At 42.3% G+C, this 20,899-nt stretch overlaps 1 protein-coding gene and 1 pseudogene across 1 annotated transcript; one reads left to right on the top strand and one right to left on the bottom strand.

Moving 5' to 3' along the window:
- The first annotated feature begins 3,009 nt into the window (after window positions 1-3,009).
- Window positions 3,010-3,716, top strand: LOC142433173 (malate dehydrogenase, mitochondrial pseudogene; annotated as a pseudogene).
- An 11,911-nt stretch (window positions 3,717-15,627) lies between these two features.
- LOC142434241 (U6 snRNA-associated Sm-like protein LSm5) lies at window positions 15,628-16,124 on the bottom strand. The gene has a single exon (XM_075538948.1). The coding sequence runs from the start codon at window positions 16,121-16,123 to the stop codon at window positions 15,848-15,850; it is 276 nt and encodes a 91-aa protein (XP_075395063.1). The 5' UTR covers window position 16,124; the 3' UTR covers window positions 15,628-15,847.
- Between the last annotated feature and the right edge of the window lie 4,775 nt (window positions 16,125-20,899).

The following is a 20,899-nucleotide window of genomic DNA, read 5'->3' as shown; positions in this document are numbered from 1 at the left end:
TTCTTTTGTCTAGAGTTTTGTTGAAAACATTTGCATCTATATTCATGATGGATACTGTTTTTTTTTAATGTATGTAATCAAGTTGTCTGCAAATAGGTTAGTGCTAAGTTCCCCACAAACATACAGTGTATGACAGGCAAAGGGGAGAACACCTTTCCAGCTGTGCCTCCTTTCCCACTGTGTACCTTTGTTTGGCTTCTGTTCAGGGCATGGCCACACATGTGCACATCAGCCAACAGGGACTGAAGGATGACCAGCTTTCTAAGACCAACAAGGCTCCCAGCCCTGCTGTATGTTCTCCCTGGACAGCAATACTGGCTTATACCACATTCAATCAAAATACCACCCCTAATAGCTTCACCCAATTGACTCCTCAGCTGAACACAGGCAGCAAATGCCTAAACCTAACACCCTTCCTGATACAAACACTCAACAAAATATGAATAGAAAGAAAATTCCTCAACATAATTAAGAGCATATATACAATACCAACAGTCAATAGGCTGAAAGCACTTCCCCACCCCACCGTGTGAATGGGAATAAGGATGCCCATTATCACCACTCCTATTCATTATTATATGTGTCGTCCTAGTCAAAACAATAGGACAAGAAAGAAAACTAAGAAGCACCCAAATTGGCACAGAAGTAAAATTGTATTTTCAGAGGATATTATCCTATACATCGAAAATCCCAGATACTCAGCAACAAACTTAATTTGTGTTTTGGGGTGCTAATTGCAATGTTAACAGTACAAAACCACCAATGGCTCCGAAGGAGGAAAAAGAAGCCTTTCACTATTTTAAAGAGTTACAGTCTTAGAAACCCACAAGGACAGTTAGACCTGGTCCTATAAGGTCATGATTAGTTGGACTCATTTTTATGACAGAGAGAGAGAGAGAGAGAGAGAGAGAGAAGATTCAGCAAAACAGTAGATTAACATTAAAGATTAACATATAAAAATAAAACATATTCCTCCATACTAACAAAAAGAACTCTGAAAAGGAAACCAGGAAAACACTACTACAAGAAACCAAAAGGAAAAAATTGCAAAATGCATTGCTATCAAGTTAATCCCAACAGATAGCATCCTTACAGGACAGAATAGAACTGTCCCTGTGGGTTTCCTAGTCTCTAAATCGTCAAAGGAGAGGACAATCTCGTATTTCTCCCACATAGGGACTGGTGAATTTGAACTGACGAACTTGTGGTTACCAACTAAATCCCTAGCTACTATAATACCTACATACATAAAAGAATATACCATGCTCCTGACTAGGTTACCTTAACACAAAATGGAACTCCATCCCCCCAAAATGGAACAGAATAAAGCTCCACTGGATGGAGCTTGCATAGTACACATTTTCCCTGGTGGGCAAGCATCCAGTAACTGGCTTTCAGTCTGTGCACCCAGTGGCTTCGCCTGGGAAGATTCTTTCTGGTCACATTGAGTTTTTTCCTTAAAAGCAGTTTCACTCAAACCTCGTTTTTTCTCATTTCAAAAAAGGCAGATGTCGATTGATGACAAACCACATTCCAGATGTCCGCCAACTTCCTGAATGTACAAAAATGTCAACTCTTAGTGCTTTTGGAGTTCAATCCACCAGGCCAGACTGTTAATCAAGCTTTATATTTAGAGTTTCTAAAAAGACAATTTGTGTAACAATGTGTGACCAAAAAAGGCTTGATTTGCAGCAGACGAGATTTTTGTGGCCGGCGAAGCAGGACTGGCTTTGCCACCATGACAATGCACCTGCTCGTGGAGCCATCTCAGTGTGTCAGTTTTTGGCAAAGAAAAAAACCCCAAACCAGCATGCCTCTCTTCCTCTACGCACCTGACTCACTGACCTGGTTCCATGCAACTTCTTTTTGTTTCCATGAAAGCAGAGGGACAAGAAAGGACAACAATTTGAAGACTTAGAAGAGATGAAGAAAAATCGAGGGAGGTGCTGTCAGCCATCCAAACAGATGAATTTGAAAATTGTTTCCAAGACTGGAATCGCAGATTTGACAGATGCATGAAGTGTAATGAACAGTACTTTGAAGGTGATAATATTATGTTGTTAAAAATTAAATACATAACTTTGAAGAAAAATATATCCTTTGGGGGGGTTACCCTCTTTTATTATGAACATATTAATACCACCCAAAGCTATCCACAGATATAATGCAATCCCAATCCAGAGTCCATCAGCATTCTTTGTTGTTGTTGTTGTTAAGTGCCATCCAGTCAGTTCTGCAGTTCCTACTCATAGCGACCCTATGTACAACAGAACGAAACACGGCCTGGTCCAGTGCGATTGTGATTGAGCCCATTGTTGCTGCTCCTGGGTCAAGCTATCTTGTCAAGGAGTTTCCTCTTTTCCCACTTTACCAAGCATGCTATCCTTTTCCTGCTACTGGCCCCTTCTGATAACATGTCCAAAATATGCCATCCTCACTTCTAAATGACATTCTAGCTGTGCTTCTTCCAAGACAGATCTGTTGGTTCTTTTGGAAGCCCATGGTACCTTCACTATTCCCTGCCAGCATCATCATCCAAATGCATCAGTTCTTGTCTGCGTCGTTCCCTTTAGTGCTTGGTGAGTAAATCGGAAGGGTGGTTGTATTGACTGGATGTCTCTGAATGAGTGCAGATTTTATCCTATCACAGACCGCACTTTACTTCAAGATAGATCTTGAAATGACCTTTTGACAATGAATGCAATGTCATTCCTCTTGAGTCTGGGAGCTCTGCTGGAACCTTTTGACCTTGGGTGACCCTACTGGTATTGGGATATACTAGTGACATAGCTTCCAGCATCACAGCAACACACAAGCCACCAGAGTATGACAAATGGACAGAGGAGTGGTGGTCATCATTCTTGAAAGAGATGGAAAAACTAATCATTAACTTTACATGGGAAGGAAAGAGACCCTGGATACATAGAACACTACTTAAGAAAAAGAAGAAAGTATAAAATCTCACCTTTGTCTCTCTCCAAACCAACTACACAGCCATGCAAGGTTCGAATGGTTAAATTTTATGTCAATTTGAACCTGTGTGAAAATAGGGGTAGACTGGCGGCCACGTGTGCCCACCATTGCCTCGAAGCCATGATCTGCATCATCGCCCATCTGGTCAACTCCACCATCCTCATCACCGCGGAAGTGTTCAAGAAGCACGGCGTGTACAACCCCAAGAAAATCTTTGGGTGACCATCCTGGACATCGTCAGGGCCAACACTTTTGTAGCGGAGCTGAAGGGTTTGGACCCAACTCAAGTCAATGTCCCCGTCATTGGCAGCCGGCCACACCAGGAAGAGCATCCTCCCCCTGATCTCCCAGGGTACGCCCAAGGTGGACTTCCTCCAAGACCAGCTGATGGCCCTTACGGAGCACATCCAGAAGGCTGGCACGGAGGTGCAGGCTCTGACACCTTGTCCATGGCGTCCGCGGGCTCCCGCTTCGTCTTCTCCATCGTGGACGTGTTGGACGGCAAGGAGGGCGTCATCGAGCACTCCTTTTGTAAAGTCCCAGGAGACGGACTGCAGCTACTGCTCCACGCCGTTGCTGCTGGGGTAAAACGGGCTGAGAAGAACCTGGGCATCGGCAAGGTATCCTCGTTCGAGGAGAAGCTGATCACCATCCCCGAGCTGAACGCCTCCATCAAGAACGGGGAGGAGTTTGTGAAGAACATGGAGCAAGACGCCTGCCAGAGGAGGCCGCCAGTCCCTTAACTTATTCGGGCTCCTTGTCATGTAACATCATTTCAGAGATCTTCGTTGCTTTTCTTACTTGCCCTGACGATGTTTGTTGTACAAGCGTTACCATCCCTTCCACATCGGAGCATCGATAAAAGTAATCTTTGATTTTATTTTCTAAAAAGAACAAGGAAATAGGGGTAGAGTCCTATCTACCAGGTCACAGGCTAGTGATGCCTCCTTGGGGCTGTGCCTCTTTATAAGAGAGTCACTGGGAACCCCTCTCTTTCTGTTGCCCTTTGCCTCCCTCATTGCTTGGAATCTGTGTCTGCCTTCATGGTAGCCTCATGTGGGAGCCCTGCCATATTCCCACCAACATTACATCCATCAGACTCTGCACCCACCAGCCTGTGATCTCCCTGCCTCCCTCCTCACCTTTCTGCATCATCGGCCTGCACCACGCTTCTGAAGAGGGCTTCGGCTAGCCTCTGACCAATGGACTTGAGTTGGACTGGGCTGGATACTTTCTTGATATAAAATGGCTTCTTGATACAAAGTTCTTTCTTGTACATATATGAAATGTTACTGATTCTGATTCTCTAGCCAATCCAACCTATCACAATAGTCAAAACAGTCTGATGTTGGTACAATGACAGACACATAAACCAAGGAACAGAATTGAGAACCCAGAAATAAATCTATCCATTTGTGACTAACCGATCTTTGACAAGGAGCAGACACTCATTACATGAGGAAGACATGGCCTCGTTAACACGTGGTGCTGGCAAAACAAGATGTCCATTTACAGGAAAAAATGAAATAAGACCAATACCTCAGACCGCATACAAAAAATGATCAGAGACTGCAATTCCACACCTAAAATGGTAAGGATCATCAAAGAAAAATAGATAAACTTAGGGGCTGTCATGCATGGCATAACTGGACCGTCAGACATAATTAAAAATGCACAAACTGCAGAAGACAAACCAAAGGAGCGGGATCTGCTGAAAAATCAAAAGGTTTCATCAAAAGAGTAAAACGATTTTGGCAACAATCTATAGCGCCAAGGATTAACATCTAAAATTTATAGGAAGCTTTAATGCCCCAAGAACAAAAAGACCAATTAAAAAATGGAAAGAGACATTCAGGTGGGCAACAAATATAAAGGAAAGGCTATTAGCCATTACTGAGATGCAAATCAAAGCAACTATGAGATATAATCACACCTCAGCATTAGTAACAAAGTTAAAAGAAAAACAGAAAACCAAATTCCGGGAGGAGGTGGAGCAATTGGAATTCTCATCATGCACTGCTGACGGGACTGTGAAATGGTACAATCGCTGTGGAAAACGATACAGCGCCTCTTCACAAAGTTGGACATATAAACACTATATGATCCAGCAACCCCATTGAACATATAGCCTGGAGAGCTATGTGCATTCTAGAACTATTCACAATAGCAAAATATATAAACAACCTAAACCTACCCTGCTTCCCCGAAAGTAAGACATCCCCCGAAAATAAGACCTACTTAGTTTTGCCTCTCGCCGAAATATAAGACATCCCTGAAAATAAGACCTCCCAGAAAACAAGGCCCGCGAAGCCCACTGTTGGCCGCAGTGCACCCAGAGCAGACAGGAAGTGTGAGGTCTCTTTTAATAAAACAATAAATGTGTACTGTATTCTTCATGGAAAAATAAGACATCCCATGAAAATAAGGCCTAGCACATCTTTGGGAGCAAAAAGTAATATAAGACCCTGTCTTATTTCCAGGGAAACAGGGTACCTGAGTGTAGTGGTTACACGTTGGGCTGCTAACCACAAAGTCAGCAGTTCAAAAACCACCAGCTACTCCTTGGGAGAAAGATGAGGCTTTCTACTCTCATCAAAATTTTCAGCCTTGGAAACCCACAAAGGCAGATCCCTATCTTACAGGGTTGCTGTAAGTTAGACTCGGCAGTGAGTTACATGCTTATCAGTGGAAGAATGGATAAACAAACTATGGTGCATACATATAACAGAATGCTACACAACAGCAAAGAGTAACAACTGACATGAAAACACCTCATAACACAGATGAACCTGGAAGACATTGCTGACTGAAATTAGTCACAAAAGAACAAATATTGTATAAGGCCACTGTTCTATATAAGTCAATGAAAGGTTTTCACACAAAAAGGTAGGACACATCACTAACTAAGGACAGGCACATATTAACTAAAATATAGGGGAAGGCCATATGCAATGATAAGGAAGATATTGAGGCAACAAAAGACACTGGGAGGTGTGTAAATGTTAAAGGCAAGAGAGAGAAATACCTTTAGATCCACCATCCTGCAGTAACAGTAAGAAAAACCATCGATGAGTGGATACATAGACATAAAAGTTGAACAAGTTCAGGAGGAAGAATGGGCCTACACCTGTGAATATGTATCACCTTGGCACAACGAAAGAAACATGCAGTGATCCAAAATAAAGGAGACTTGGACTCTAGACCTGGCTCATGAATTCAGTCAGTACATGTTATTCAACAAATATTTATGTACCTGGGACAATTTTAGGCATCAAGGAATCATCTGAAAATAAAGTATAACAAAGATGTGCTGTCGTGGGAATAGACCATTAACTCAATATTGAACAATCATTTGTTCAATAATAAACGGGTTTTGTTTGAAGGGGCAGTTCTAGTGGGTTATGAAACTTAAAAAAAAGAAATGGAGCCCACAAATCATGCTACTGATCTCCATTCCAACTCCCTTTTCCCTGGGCGGTGCGCCCTTCCTCAAGCTGCTGTGGTGCTCACAGCTATACCTTCATCTGGAGAACTTCCTGGAGTTCACTGGAGTCACGTGGAAGGGCAGTTCATGGTCAACGACACAATGGTTCACGACACAGTAACCTCTTTGCAGCTATTCACATTGCAGAGCTCTCTGTGGGACCCACCAGAGGCTAACTTTCTATCTGGACTTAGTACCTTCTGCTCATTCCAATTTCCGTACACCTCAAAGGTTCTTCATGATCTCAGGCTCTGCTAATGGGAACCCTTACCTGAGTCACTATTTCCAGTGTTTTAATTAATAAAGAATATAGGGGATTTTTTTGGTTTGGGGGTTTGTTTTGCAATTCCTATCTTTGAATAGATCACCTGCAATCTTTCCAGTTTCCATTGAGGTTAGTAGAAATTAGAGTGATTTACTTAGATTTCACAGTTTACTGTCACTAACTAAATATGTACAGCTAGCCTACCATGTTGGTTCGCAATAGTTTAATATCCTAATTATGTTAACTATTAGTCATAAATTAACATGCACTCTCAATTGATCACTGGATAAGAAAAGATGCATAAGGAGTTTTAAGAGTGAAATCCAAATTCATAAGGAGTTTACAAGCAAGACTAATGATCATCTGTTCTTGAGAAAAATTCCACTGTTCAATATGAGGATGTTGATGGTATCTCAACAATTAAGGTTAAAGTTGTGATGAGTAGATCAGTTCCACAGAATCAGCCAAGTTTTCTGGATTCTCTAAGCCAAAGAGTCATGGCCTCTGGGGGCAGGCAGTCCCACTCAGACCAAATGATGTGGATCTGCTCAAAAGCCACCTAGAGCGGTGGCCACGGCTGTCCAGCCTACACATTTCACTGATGTGGAACTTTGTGCTTGGGTCCTGTGTCCCCGCGTATGTGGGTAGGAGGGGTCCTGCCCATGCTACCTTCTGGTGACCACTGGCTGTTCACCTCGACCCTCTCTGCCCTGCACAGCTGTCCACAGCTTGAATCCAGGTCATTTTCTTCCTTCGAGATCCCCTTCCTTCCTTAGCTATTGCTTTACAATTTTTTTATTCACAAGTTCATATTTCTCCCCAGATTAAGTTCTTTGGTCACACACCCCATCCCTGGACTGGGGATCTGTTCATTATTTGCCTGCCTTCTGGGAAGTGTCTGTGCACTTGTTCTCAGGTGGTCTTGTGGGTGTCTTTAAGAAAATGCGTGTGTTAGTCTGGGTAGACTAGAGAAACAAATCCATGGACACACATATGTGTATACAAAAGAGATTGATATACAAGAGCAACTGAACATTGAGAAAACATCTCAGCCCAGTCCAGTCCAAGGCCGTAAGTCCAATATCGGCCCATATGTGCGATATCAATCCATGCATTCTCTTCAGACTCATGAAACACATGCAATGACGCTGAATGCAGAAGATGACAGACCAGTGGGTAGAAAGTCTTTGGATCTAGTGTCACTGGAAACATCTTAGCCTGGCAGGGGTCTCTCTGTGTCTTCTCCAGCTTTCGAGGTCTGGTTGCATCCATGTGCCTTGTCTTCTGCAATGTCTCCCAGGGAGTGACAGAGAGAGAGAGCAGTGTCTTCCGCCTCTAAGGAGGAATTCCCAGATTTCCCAGAATTCCCAGGAGAAGGCCATGTCCAGAGAAGTCTCATTGACAGCCAGATTGACAGCCTAGACTCCACCCCTACACTCTTAAGCCTTCAATTGATACCAGATTAGGTGACTACCACAATGGTTATATGATTTGTCGTGGAATTTGTTTGAATAAATCATTCCTCTATCAAAAAAACATTATAGTTGAGACTCCCAAGAACAGGAGGGCAAGGGCAGGGAGAAAAAGGGAGTGACAAGACAGGGGATGGGTGTTAACTTGGGTGTAAGGGAGGACAGTAACTCACATGAGGAAGAAGAGCAGGTCAACTTTGGGGGGGTTAGCTTCAGTAGAAAGAAAATGTTTTGAAAAGGGTGATGGCAACATATGTACAAATGTGCTCGACACAATGGGTGATGGATTGTGATAAGAGCTGTAAGAGCCTCCAATAAAATGATTTTTAAAAACTTTGGGGGGGGGTTGTTGATTAGTCATTTAAACTGTTGAATACCAAGTTGATGATCCAAAGTGTAAGCCCTCTCCTAATTTACAATAAGAAAAAAATCAGAATAAAGTTAGAGCGTACCCTGATGATTCCATCATCATACATTTGCATTTATGGAGAAAATGACTATCCACACTGATTTGTTATGCCTAAAATAGCACTGAAACTTGGCTCTCATATTATGTTTAAAAACTCCCCAAACATATAATATATAAATTAACATCACTATTGTCAATTTTGGTGCCTTCGTATAGATGGACGCTTCCACTGGATTATTAAGATACACTCACTCTAAGGACCACACACAACAATAATATATATCAATTGAAAATAATTTTTTTGACACATTTGTCTTCTTTTGTAAGCAATTTGAAGCAAACCATGGAGCATGTAACTTGTTAAATGCAAATATCAAAATGAGTGTTTATAAGTTATAAGTATTCGTAAAAATGGCATCACAAAGAATTTTCTAGTATAAATTGTAATTACAGTATTTGTTCATCTAAAATTATGCTACATTTGCTTAAAATTGCATCTTCTTTTACCTACCATACAAAAAAGGAGAAAATGATGTTTTTATCACATTTTTAGGAACTAGGAAGACCATATGTCTAAAGGAGGTTAAAAAACAAATAACCCACTGCCGCTGAGTCAATTCTGACTCATAGCAACCTTTTGAGCTTTGCTTGTGCATTGGGCTGCTACCCAGAAGGCCAGCTGTCGGAAACACCAGGATATCATAGGGACAAGGATGAGACTTTCTACTCCCCCAAAGAGTGACAGTCTCAGAAACCCACAAGGTCAGTTCTACCCTGCCTACACGGTCCCTATGCGTCAAAAGTGCCCATAAAACAGAAATGCTAACATAACTGATTTCTAGGGTATGGTTGGGTAACTGATTCTTTTATCCTAAGTTGAACTTGAAATTGTAAGATTTTATTTATCTTTCACTTTATTAATAAGTAAGTAGCTCCGGTGGCTTAGTGGGTTATACATTAGTCTGCTAACCACAAGGTTGATGGCTTAAACTCATCAGCTGCTTACAGGGAGAAAGATGAGGCTGTCAACTTTCATGTAGATTTACATCCTTGGAGACTCACAGGGGCAGGTCTATTCTGTCATACCCGAGTTGCTATGAGTCTGAATTGACTTGAGGACCAAGAGTGTGATTTGGTTTGGGATTATTAATAGACAATTGGATACGGTGGAGCCCGTGAGTGGCATCGTTACGTGCTAGACTACTAACTGAAACTTCGACAGTGTGACTCACCCTGAAGCATTTGACACAAGAGACCTGAACATCTGTTTCTGAAAGCTCAGCTACTGAAATGCCTATGGAACACAGTTCTAGTGTGCACACATGGAATCACCGGGAGTTGAAATGGAATCATCAGAAGCGATTTTTGTTTGTTTGTTTGTTAATTGGATACAAATCTATAAGTATTTAAGAGCAGGACAATGTCCCACTCTTCCAAACTATTTCCAAGGCTCAGTCCAGACTCCCTCCTTGGGATCCTCTCATAGAACCTTCCCTCTACTCTAGAACCTTGGCTTAGTCAAGGAAAAAAAAACATGATTTGAACATGAAATGGACCATACAATATAAGTCTCTTGACTGTGAATACCCTGAAAAATGTTTATGGATCCATCAGTCCTGGCAGTTGTTTAAAATGACCTATCTCCAAACACAACATCTTGAGTGTTTAAATATTCAAATACTTAGAGGAAAGAAACTGAATGACCTTTTCCATTCTAAGATTACACGTTTCCAACACTCAGTATGAATCCAAGCGGAGTTCTTGCTTACCGCTGTATTTCTTTTAATGTCAAAATGCATGAAGTGCATGATGTAGATTATGTTCATGTCACAATCATAAAGCAGTGTGCAAAATGAAGATCACCAGAGAGAACAGTGTGATCTGAGAGGTCAGAAAAAAGATACCCAAATGGAGTTTCCAACGTTTGCAATGAATTTGGTTTGGTTTGGCCGCTCCCGCTAAAAGCAGAGGTCTCCATGTTTTAAAGCTCTTAAATTTAGTAGTTTTCTCCTTAGTCTTGTTCTCTCATATATATGAGTTGAGTGGTTCAAACACAGAACTATTCAAAGAAACTGAATCAATAATACAATTAGTCTCTTCTATCTAGTTTATCTGGACATAAGTTTTGAGAACTGAGTAATGACAGACCAAAAGTGGAAAGGCACTTTAAAAAAATATTAGCAGTGACTGTTTATTATTGACAAAACTTGAATCAAAAGAATTGCATTTCTGATTGGCTTCTACAATTTCCCTATGAATCATGGTCAGGGAGGATGGAGGTGACGTGAAACTCTCACCGGTAGCCTGATTTGCAGGAAAACTAGGCTTAAGTTTCAGTCGAAATAAGTCTTAGGGGCATTGTCCATTTGAGTGTTGATGCCATTTTGTCAACCACATAATTTCATTTTCATTTCTTTTAACAGAACTAATCTACAGGTCTGACCATGTATCTTCATACCTCAGCTAAATCACTGGGGAGAACACCAAGTTTCTGTTGAGTGATGGTTCAATTTGGGAATGGGTACTCATTGAACATGATTAGCATAACAAATATCACTGGACTGTACATGTCAAAATCATTGAAATGTGACAGGTTTTATTATCTATACAATTGCCGCACGATAAAAATAATGAGCCCCAGAAAATTTGAAAAATCGGCGAAGACAATGATACGGAAGGAAGAAGACACTTTCCACACAACTAACTCCTTGGATCCATCCTCCACCAACCAACACTTTGCCATTGGCAGGTACAATAAGTCTTCAAGGCATTAACAAAACAACAAGAATCCAACTCTGTGCATTTCTTTGTAAAGAAGAATAGTGACTATGTACAAATATTATTTTTTCATTAAGCACTGTACTGAATTATAATACCTATCTTAAGCACCATATATGCACTTAGTACACATTAGCTGTATTTGTATTACAAAATGGTTAAGGATACAATTGTGTCTTCAACAATTCTCTTATTATTACACTCCATATAACCTTGTTTGCGGTAACACTGGGAGAATTTGGCCTTGTGGCTGTTAATGAAGTTAAAGTTGGCCCGATCTAATTAGGAGGGGTCCAAATCCTAATCCTTTCTGAGTGGTATTTTATGAAAAGAGAGTCAACTACAGAGAGAAGACAGCATGTTATGATTCTTCTTGAAGTTAAAGAATGCCAAGAAACACTTAAAGCTGCCCAAATTCAAAGCGACCAAGAAGGATCTTCCTTCTAAAGCTGACAGAGAAAGCATAACTTAGCTGAAGCCCTGAATTCCGATGTCTAGCCTCTGGGAGTGTAAGTTTAAATGTTGTAATAAAGTTCTATTCTTTTTACAGTTTTACCAACATACAAATCACATATCATACATGTCATGAGTTCAAACACATTCTCTAAGAGTTGGATAACCAGCAATTCCAGGATATTTCTTCTTCCTTGTACTTCTTGTTAGCTCTCCATTTCCCACCCACTTCCCCTGCAATGCCTTTTTGAAACTCTTAATCTAGTTGTCATGTCTATAAATTTATCTTAGATTAAAAAATCATTTTATTGGTGGCTCTTACAGCTCTTATAACATTCCATACATCAATTGTATCAAGCATACTTGCACATAAGTTGCCATCATCATTTTCTTTAAAAAAAATCATTTTAAGGAGGGGTATTACAGCACTTATAACATTCCATACATCAATTGTGTCAAGGGCATCATCATTTTCTAAACATTTACTTTCTATTTGAGCCCTTGGTATCAGCTTCTCTTTTGTTCCTCCCCTCCCCACGTGACCCCTTGATAAATGATAAATTATTATTTTCAGATCTGACTGCTGTCTCGCTTCACCCATATTTCTGCTGTTCCTCCCCACCCCCAGGGGTGAAGGGGGGGGTCTGTGTCGATCATTGCAATCAGTTCCCCATTCCTCCCCCCAACTTTCCCCTGCCCTCCTGGTATAGCTACTCGCATTTCTGTTCCTGAGGGTTTGATCTGACCTGGATTCCATGTGTTGTGAACTGTTTGCTCCAGCCTAGCCAGAACTGAAAGGCAGGACTGGGGTTATGAGAGTAGGGGGTGAGGAAACCTCAAAGAACCACAGGAATATTGGATGTTCATTAGTGCTATACTTCACCCTGGTTGGCTCATCCCTTCCTTGTGACCCTTCTGTGAGGGGATGTCCTATTTTCTACAGATAGGTTTTGGGTCTCTGCTGCAACTCCACCTCCTCGTTATCAACAATATGTTGGGGGGGTTTTGTTTGGGGTCTTCTGGTGCCTGTGAGCTGATTTTGTCGATACCTCATGATCATACAGGCTGGTGTGCTTCTTCCATTTGAGCTTGGTGCTTCTCTCCTAGATGACCGCTGGTTTAACGTCAAGGCTTCAAAACCCCAGACGCTATACCTTTTGATAGCTGGGCACCATCCGCTCTCTTCACCACTTGCTTATGCATCCAGTTTATCTCCAATGATCATGTTGGGAAGGTGAGCATCACAGAATGCCAGGTTGTTAGAACAAAATGTTCTTGCATTTAGGGAGGGCTTGAGCAGAGGCCCAAAGTCTGTCCACTTCCTCAATGTATTGCCAGATAAAAATATATGTACATAGGCCAATACTTCTATTTTCATGAATTAAAGTATTTACGTACATACACACTTATGTTGATACCTATATTCTCTTCCTAGATCTTTCCTCTGTTTCCTTTTATCTTCCTTCTGCCCCACCATCACACTTGCCCTTCTTCTTTCTCTTAGTAATGCCTCTCAGCTAGACTGCTGTTGCTTCAACACCATCCGGATCACTACATCTTCCTCATTGCTGCTTTTAATTTCCTAGTTGTTCCCTAGTCTATGGCATTGTTTGCTCACTGCTCCTTTCCCCCACCTCCTTATCTCACCAAGTCCCTCCGGAACCATTGGTCCCGTTGCTTTCTCCTTGGGCTTGCTTCCCATGCCTGTCTTGTAGGCAAAACAACAGTAACAGAGACAAAACAAAAAGAAAACAAAAGATTGAACAAAAAGAGAAAAATAAAGAAAAAAGCACAAAACAACAACAAAACGCATACATAATTCCAAGTCTGTCAGCCGACCTTTATGACTATCACCTCATGGGTCCTGGGGCATTCTGGGAACTTCCCCTCTTAGCTTGAAGTCTATTTGGGGGGACCCTCAAGGTTTTCATGGCTTGGCTTTCCTCCTGATGCTGATCTGTTAGGTTCCCTTCTTGGTTGGGGAGGAGAGTTGTCAGACCGGACTCACTCCCACCATGTGTCCCCAGTATTGTTTTTTGTTGTGGTATGCTTCAGTGAGGGGACATCATGTCTCGAGTTGTTGTCAGCCCTACAGTCCTCTCTGTGTCTTACTAGCTCCGTGCAGGGATGTCATCCTCAGGGATTGGTGTGCCAGCATGGGGTGTAGTCCCTAGCTCTCTCTTTTTCCTTCTTGGTTTGCTTCTATATGGGTGTGGCAGACCGGCCCCTCTCCCTAACCTGTAGGTTTAGTGTTGTCCTCTGTAGCACATACTTCTGGGGGTGGGACTGTCAGTTTGCTCTGATTGGGGCCGGCCCTGTAGACCTCTCTGTTCATGAGTTGCTCCATGTGGTTACGTTGCCCTCAAGGTTTGTTGTGCCATGGTGGGGTCTGCACGCACACTCCCATTTCTGTGGATTTTTATATACAAAATCAAAAGAAAACATAAACAAATGACCCAACAATGACAGAATGAAACAGAGGAAAACTCAATAAAAAAACAAAATAGACTGGATAGAGCAGAGGTTGTACACTCGTGCATATGGGAGCTGTAGGCACAGGGAATCCAGTGTGGACAATACCTTCAGGAGCAGGGGTATGAGGGGCAAGGCTGGGAGAGTGGAGGGTGAGTGGGTTGGAAAGGGGGAACTGATTACAAGGATCCACATGTGACCTCCTCCCTGGGAGATGGAAGGCAGAGAAGGGGGAAGGGAGACTCCGGATAGGGAAAGATATGACAAAATAACAATCTGTAAATTATCAAGGGCTCATGAGGGAGGGGGAGCGGGGAGGAAGGGGGAAAAAGAGGACCTGATGCAAAGGGCTTAAGTGGAGAGCAAATGCTTTGAAAATGATTAGGGCAAAGAATGGAAGGATGTGCTTTATAAAATTGATGTATGTATATATATATGGAACATGATAAGAGTTGTATGAGCCCCTAATAAAATGTAAACAAAAATAGAAAACATAAAAAACTGGCATAATTATACATTGGCTCAATGACAAAGTGTTACATTTTGACCTAGCTATAATTGCAGTAATCTGCCCTACACTGTACTGCGTCTGGTAAGAAGGCCTTTCCGATCCCTGGTCCAGAGTCAGAGGGGATTCACCAGAGGCATAGTCCATATGAATGGGTTTTAGGCTTGCTTTCACTGTCATCTCTAGGCTTCTTCAAACCAGGTGTTCAGAATTTAAGCTCTAATCCCATTCCATCCTTTGGATATGGATTTTATTGTTTATGATCCTTGGATCACACAGCCTGATGTGTTTCTTCTATGTGGATTTTGCTGATGCCTCACTTAGATGGTTGCTTGTTTTAAGAAAAGTCTTTAAAGACCCCAGATGCTTTTCTTTGTGATAATAGGGTACCGTCTGCTTTTTTCACCACATTTTGATATAGCATCCATATCTTCAGTGGTCACTTAGTGGGGATAGGCATTGAGCAAAGCCATGTCATAAGAACTAATTATTCTTAGATTGGGGTTATGATTAAGTGTGAGCTCAAAATCCATTCATATCCTATGGTTTATAGGTGTCTCTCTTGTTCACTTTAAAGATATCATTATTATTCTGTTGAAAGACATGATAAATTATCCCATAGACATATGGTAGTTCCATTGGTCTTATCATTAATTTAGCAGCTGGTATACAATATAAAACACTGTCCAGAAGAAGAAAGTATACATGGAGAGCACTGTTGTTTTAGACCAAAACAGATGGATTACGGATTTGTACAGATTACTAAATTAGGTGAATAAAGTCCTATTCTTTTTTTTAAACAAAAAACACCTTTATTTTCATCATTAAACAACAAACTTGTTAACTTGTTGTTCTCCCAAGATAATCATGATTACCTTTCACAAAAATTGGGCATTTACAGTGCATCTTCAAAGTATTTCCCTTTAACGGGAAACTTAGCATCACAGTATCTCAAGATTAAAAAGTAAAAAAAAAATCCATCTTGTGGCTTTTATAAACAAAATATAAGCAAACATAAGTCAAGAAAATCCACTCATACTTCAGGTCCTTCTCCTCCAGGAACCAGCATTGTTATGTTATTTCCATTTAGCAAAATCTGATCTAGTTTAGTAATTCTTCTTCCTTCTGGTGTGATTTCAAATTCAGTGACATCTTCCAAAACCATATTGACAAAGTCATCGAAACCTAGAAGGGTGCCAACAATTTCCTTGTCACTCTTCATCACGATGTGAATTCTTGATCCTATACATTTGTCCACAAGCTCTAGAGGCAGCAGCTGCGACGGGTTCGTGGTAGCGTTCGCCGCCATGGCTACGCCGGAAGGCTAAAGTCCTATTCTTTAATGCCACCCACTTTGTGCTATTTTGAGACACAGCCCTGGGAAACTAAGACACCAATAGATAAGAGTCACTTCTGTGTCAGTGAATCCATGGTGCTTTCCTTTGCTGTTTACTTATATCTTTAAAACACATGTTCCAATGTAATGCAGTTGTCACTGTAGGGCGTGTTAACTGTAAGAAGTTAGCTCTCTGTGGTTTGGGTAGCACTCAAAGTGCCTCGAGGGAGAGTTGGGCTCCCTTACCATCGCACCTCCTGTGATTTCAACTGACAGCATTCTCTGGGCAAGCACCCATCTTTTCACTCCTCTCCTCTCTTTCAAGTCCGCATCCCTAGTGTCACATTTGGCTGTTCTGAAAACAAGTCTCAACAGAAGGCCTTTGGGACTCTGGGGTGAAATGAGCCACCCAGCACTACTGTTATCCAGCATGGCATATTTCTGTGAGAAAATGACTCCTCCAGTCCTTTGTCCAGCATTGTCTAAAATGGTTTCCTTAGTAAGCATAGCTGGAGATTGGTCCATTTTAGATGACACAAAGAATCCTCCCGCAGATCCCTGGGGTCATTCCTTTGCGGTCTAACAGAATTCTTAGGCAATAGCTTCCCAGTAACTGGTCACAAATACGTTCACATTCCTGTACTTATTTTCTCCCAGTGCCTCCACCCACCTTATAAATCCATTTCTCACCCTTCAGGATTCACTTTTGGAGATTAACACATGCTGGTTCTTACCATGCTCTGGGCCCAACCCAACCTGATGCTTCCTGCCTTTCTGTCTCCCACAAGCTACTATTAGTTCTCAACATGTGAATTCAATGTTCTATTTACGTGGAAGATTTTAAAATTTTTCTCAAAATGTTTCTATTAGTTGCTTTGGCCCCACTTCATGATTGTGTACCAGTGTTTCTCAATCTGGGCTGCATATTGGAACCACCTAGGAAGCTTTCAAAATATAGCTACCTAGGTCCTGTTCCTCCGCCCCACCCCCAACACCCAACACACACACACACACACAACCCGGATAAATTTGTGGTTGGTTTAATGGGTCAGGGGAGTGGCTCAGGGATGGAGATTTTTTTTAACTTCCCAGCTGTTTCTAATGTGCAGCCAAGATTAAGAATCAACTGAAGTAAGGAGACTTGATTTAAGTACTACCACTAATTAGCTAGATGACCTTGAGCAAAAGAAATACTGATTTATCCACCAGACCTTCCTTAACTGCTGTACTATTCCAAGACAGTGTGAGGGATTTTATTTCTCCCATCTCCAGAGATGAGTGCATTGGGCTCAACAATGTATTCATTCATCATATAATTATCAAGTGTCCACTCTCTGCTAAGGACTAAGCTATACAGCAGTGGTTCTCCACCTTCCTCATGCTGCGACCCTTTCATACAGTTCCTCATGTGGTGGTGACCCACCAACCATAAAATTATTTTCGTTGCTACTTCATCACTGTCATTTTGCTACTGTGATGAATCAAGCGACCCCTATGACAGGATTGTTCGACCCCCAAAGGGGTTGTGACCCACAGGTTGAGAACCGCTGTTACACAGAAACCAAAGACCTTGCTTGCATGGAGCTTCCATTTTAGTTGAGGGAGGCATGACCATACCCATTTCTTTCTTTGTAATCATTTTTTGGGGGCTCATACAGCTCTTATCACAATCCATCCATCTGTCCATTGTGTCAAGCACATTTGTACATTTGTTGCCATCGGCATTCTCAAAACATTTGCTTTCTATTTGAGCCCTTGGTATCAGCTCATTCCCTACCACCCCCACCCTCCCTCCCTCATGAACCCTTGAGAATTTATAAATTATTATTTTGTTCATGTCTTACACCAACCCCTGGCTCTCTTCATCCACTTTTCTGTTGTTTGTCCATCTTCCCTAGGAGGGGGTTATTTGCCAAACATTGTGATGGGTTCCACCTTTCTTCCCCCAACTTACCCTTACCCTCCTGGTATCACTACTCTCATTATTGGTCCTGAGGGCTTTATCTGTCCTGAGTTTCCTGTGTTGCAAGCTCTTATATGTACCAGTGTACATGCTCTGGTCTAGCCAGATTTGTAAGGTAGAATTAGGGTCATGATAGTGTGGGGGTGGGGGTGGGGGTGGAAAGCTTTAAAGTACTAGATGAAAGTTGTACGTTTCATTGGTGCTATAATTCCACCATGGCTGGCTTGTCTCTTCCTTGTGACCCTTCTGTGAGGGGATGTCCAATTTTCTATAGATGGACTTTGAGTCTCCACTCTGCTCTCTCTCTCTCATTCACATTGATATGATTTTTTTGTTATGGGTCTTTGAGTACTAAGGTGGCAAACAAACATCGGGCCTCTACTCTAGTAATCCCTCACCACAAGAATGCTGTGTTCTGATAATCCGGTATTGTGTGACGCTCACCTGCCTAAAACGATCACTGAAGACAAAATGGGTGCATAAGCAAATGTGGTGAAGAAAGCTGATGGTGTCCGACTTTCAAAATATACAGCATCTGGGGTCTTACAGGCCTGAAGATAAACAAGCAACCATCTAACTGAGAAGCAACCAAGCCCACAAGGACGAAGCATACCAACCTGTGTGACCATTAGGTGTCAAAGGGATCAGCTACCAAGCATCAAAGAACAAAAAATCATATGATCATATGCAAGCTTCTTAAGGTGGACTGTGGACATTCATAACTGGTTGTGAGAGCCTCTGATCACTCCTCACCCCAAATCTCCCAGCAATCCTTGCGCAGGGAAACAGCAGCATCCAGAATGGAAGGACCTCACTGAGTTCCAGGCTTCAAAACACAGTGATATTTGTAGTGCCCGCTGGTGAGGCCTGGAGCAGCATACAGAGCAATGCAGGTGTACAGTTGGGGGATGGAGCAGAATAATTGGGGTCCCTTTTCCCAAATAGCTTATGGGTGAAATGGAAACCTTCCATTTGGTTTACAGAAGCAAACCCCAGGCACAGTGCCTGAGTCAGAGTTGGCACTCAGTAATTGGTAGCCATTACGATGATTATAATTATGATTATTGAGATTCGGTCATTGTAGAGGTTACTGCGGCCTTAAATGATCCAGGAATGGTTCACAGAGTAAGAGGTTCTGTATGCCGAGAAGAACAACATTGTAATGTAGGAGGCTCCAACTCTAAATCAAGTTTTATACTTCCCAGCAAATATGTGTTGGCTCATGGTCTCACACATAGAAACCTGAAGACGTCTAGGGAGCAGGACTTCTTACTCAAGTAAGGCTTATTCTGGTCACTTTGGAGACCCTGGAGGTCTACCGTGCTTCGTGCCAGACAGCTACAAAGATCAGAAGATGTTTCAGATGGTTAGAAAAAAAATCAGAGCCAAACAGGGCCAATAGGTGGGAGTAGAGAAGAGATTAAGGGAGGGCCCATTGGGATCTCAATGGGAAACAGATGGCACATTCAAATGAGGATGATTTGGAGTGGATTGTTTTTTTTTAAAGGACTAATTACACGATGCCAGTAGGTGGGGATAATAAAAGAACCTAGAGCAAGCAGCAACGGAGTTGTTACCATCCCTGGATCCTAAAGGATGAGGGAAGGGGTAGGGTCTCAGAACCTGAAAGGAGAGTGAGCCATGTGGGCAGTCTTCTTCAAAAGAAGCCATAACCTTAGGTCAAGACACAGGACCAGGCCAAGGAGGAAACAATCTGTCCTCACTGTCTTCCCACCCTCTAATCTATCTCCAGGACAGGATACTCCATCGTTTGAACCCAGCTGGATGACACAGAGTAAGGGTGAAAAAGGATGAAGAGGGCCAAACACAGGATGCTGTGCGGTTAGGGTGATTGTTGCTGATGACAATACTGCACATCCAGCAGCAGCAGGACACACTAAGTGGAATTGTCCCTAAACTGGTGGTGGCTTTATATTCATTTATCCAAACTCTCTCTTTACCTTTGGGGCAAAAGATAAGCAGCGGTTTAGAAACAGCCCTGTCCAGGAGTAGGTGTAGGGAAGGAAGACATTAATAAGGAAATAAAGTTGTCCCTGTGGCTTCCAACAGGACCACGGGGAACTAGAACAGATATTACGAGGGGTGTGTGCACAGGGTTCTCTAGAGAAACAAAACTAAGACACTTATGATTTTATATATAATAAGGAAATAAACAGCTAATTAGTCCACAGAGCAGTGCAGAGGGCTCAGTTTAACTCACTTCCATGAGACAGTTAATATACTGGCAGTCCTTCAACTCACGAGGGCTGCTGGGTGCAAGTTAAGGAAGCAGACAGCTGAGTCTTCTGTAGAGCAATATAGGCAGTCCGACCACAGGCAGCAAACAGCAGGGCAGGTCACCAACAGTCAGCCAGACGACAGCATCTGACAGTCCCCAGCTCAAGTGATGTATACACCAGCAGTGTGGCAAAGCAGGTCTCAAAGGAACCTCAAACTATAGTGATACAGTCCATTGGTTGGGTGTCCCGCAGGTAGTGTAGCTCACAAGTTGAGGCAGAGAACCAGCTAAGACAGCTGCACACTGGTCAGATCATCAGAGAGCAAGAGACGGACAGGAGAGGCTTGCTGAGCCATTTATCTGTTTGCCCTTCAATTAAACTGCACCCTTATTAACCCCACATGTGTCTTTTGACCAGGTTGGCACAATAAACCTACCTATCACAAGGGGTCAGGAAAAGATGCCCAGGGTCAGAGTTAGGGACAGCAGACAGGCTCATAAAAGAAAGCAAATACTGCATATACTCATGTATAAGCTGAGGTTTTCA

The sequence above is a fragment of the Tenrec ecaudatus genome, chromosome X, assembly GCF_050624435.1.
Source record: "Tenrec ecaudatus isolate mTenEca1 chromosome X, mTenEca1.hap1, whole genome shotgun sequence".
NCBI lineage: Eukaryota > Metazoa > Chordata > Mammalia > Afrosoricida > Tenrecidae > Tenrec > Tenrec ecaudatus.
This window is presented reverse-complemented; position numbering and strand designations above follow the sequence as displayed.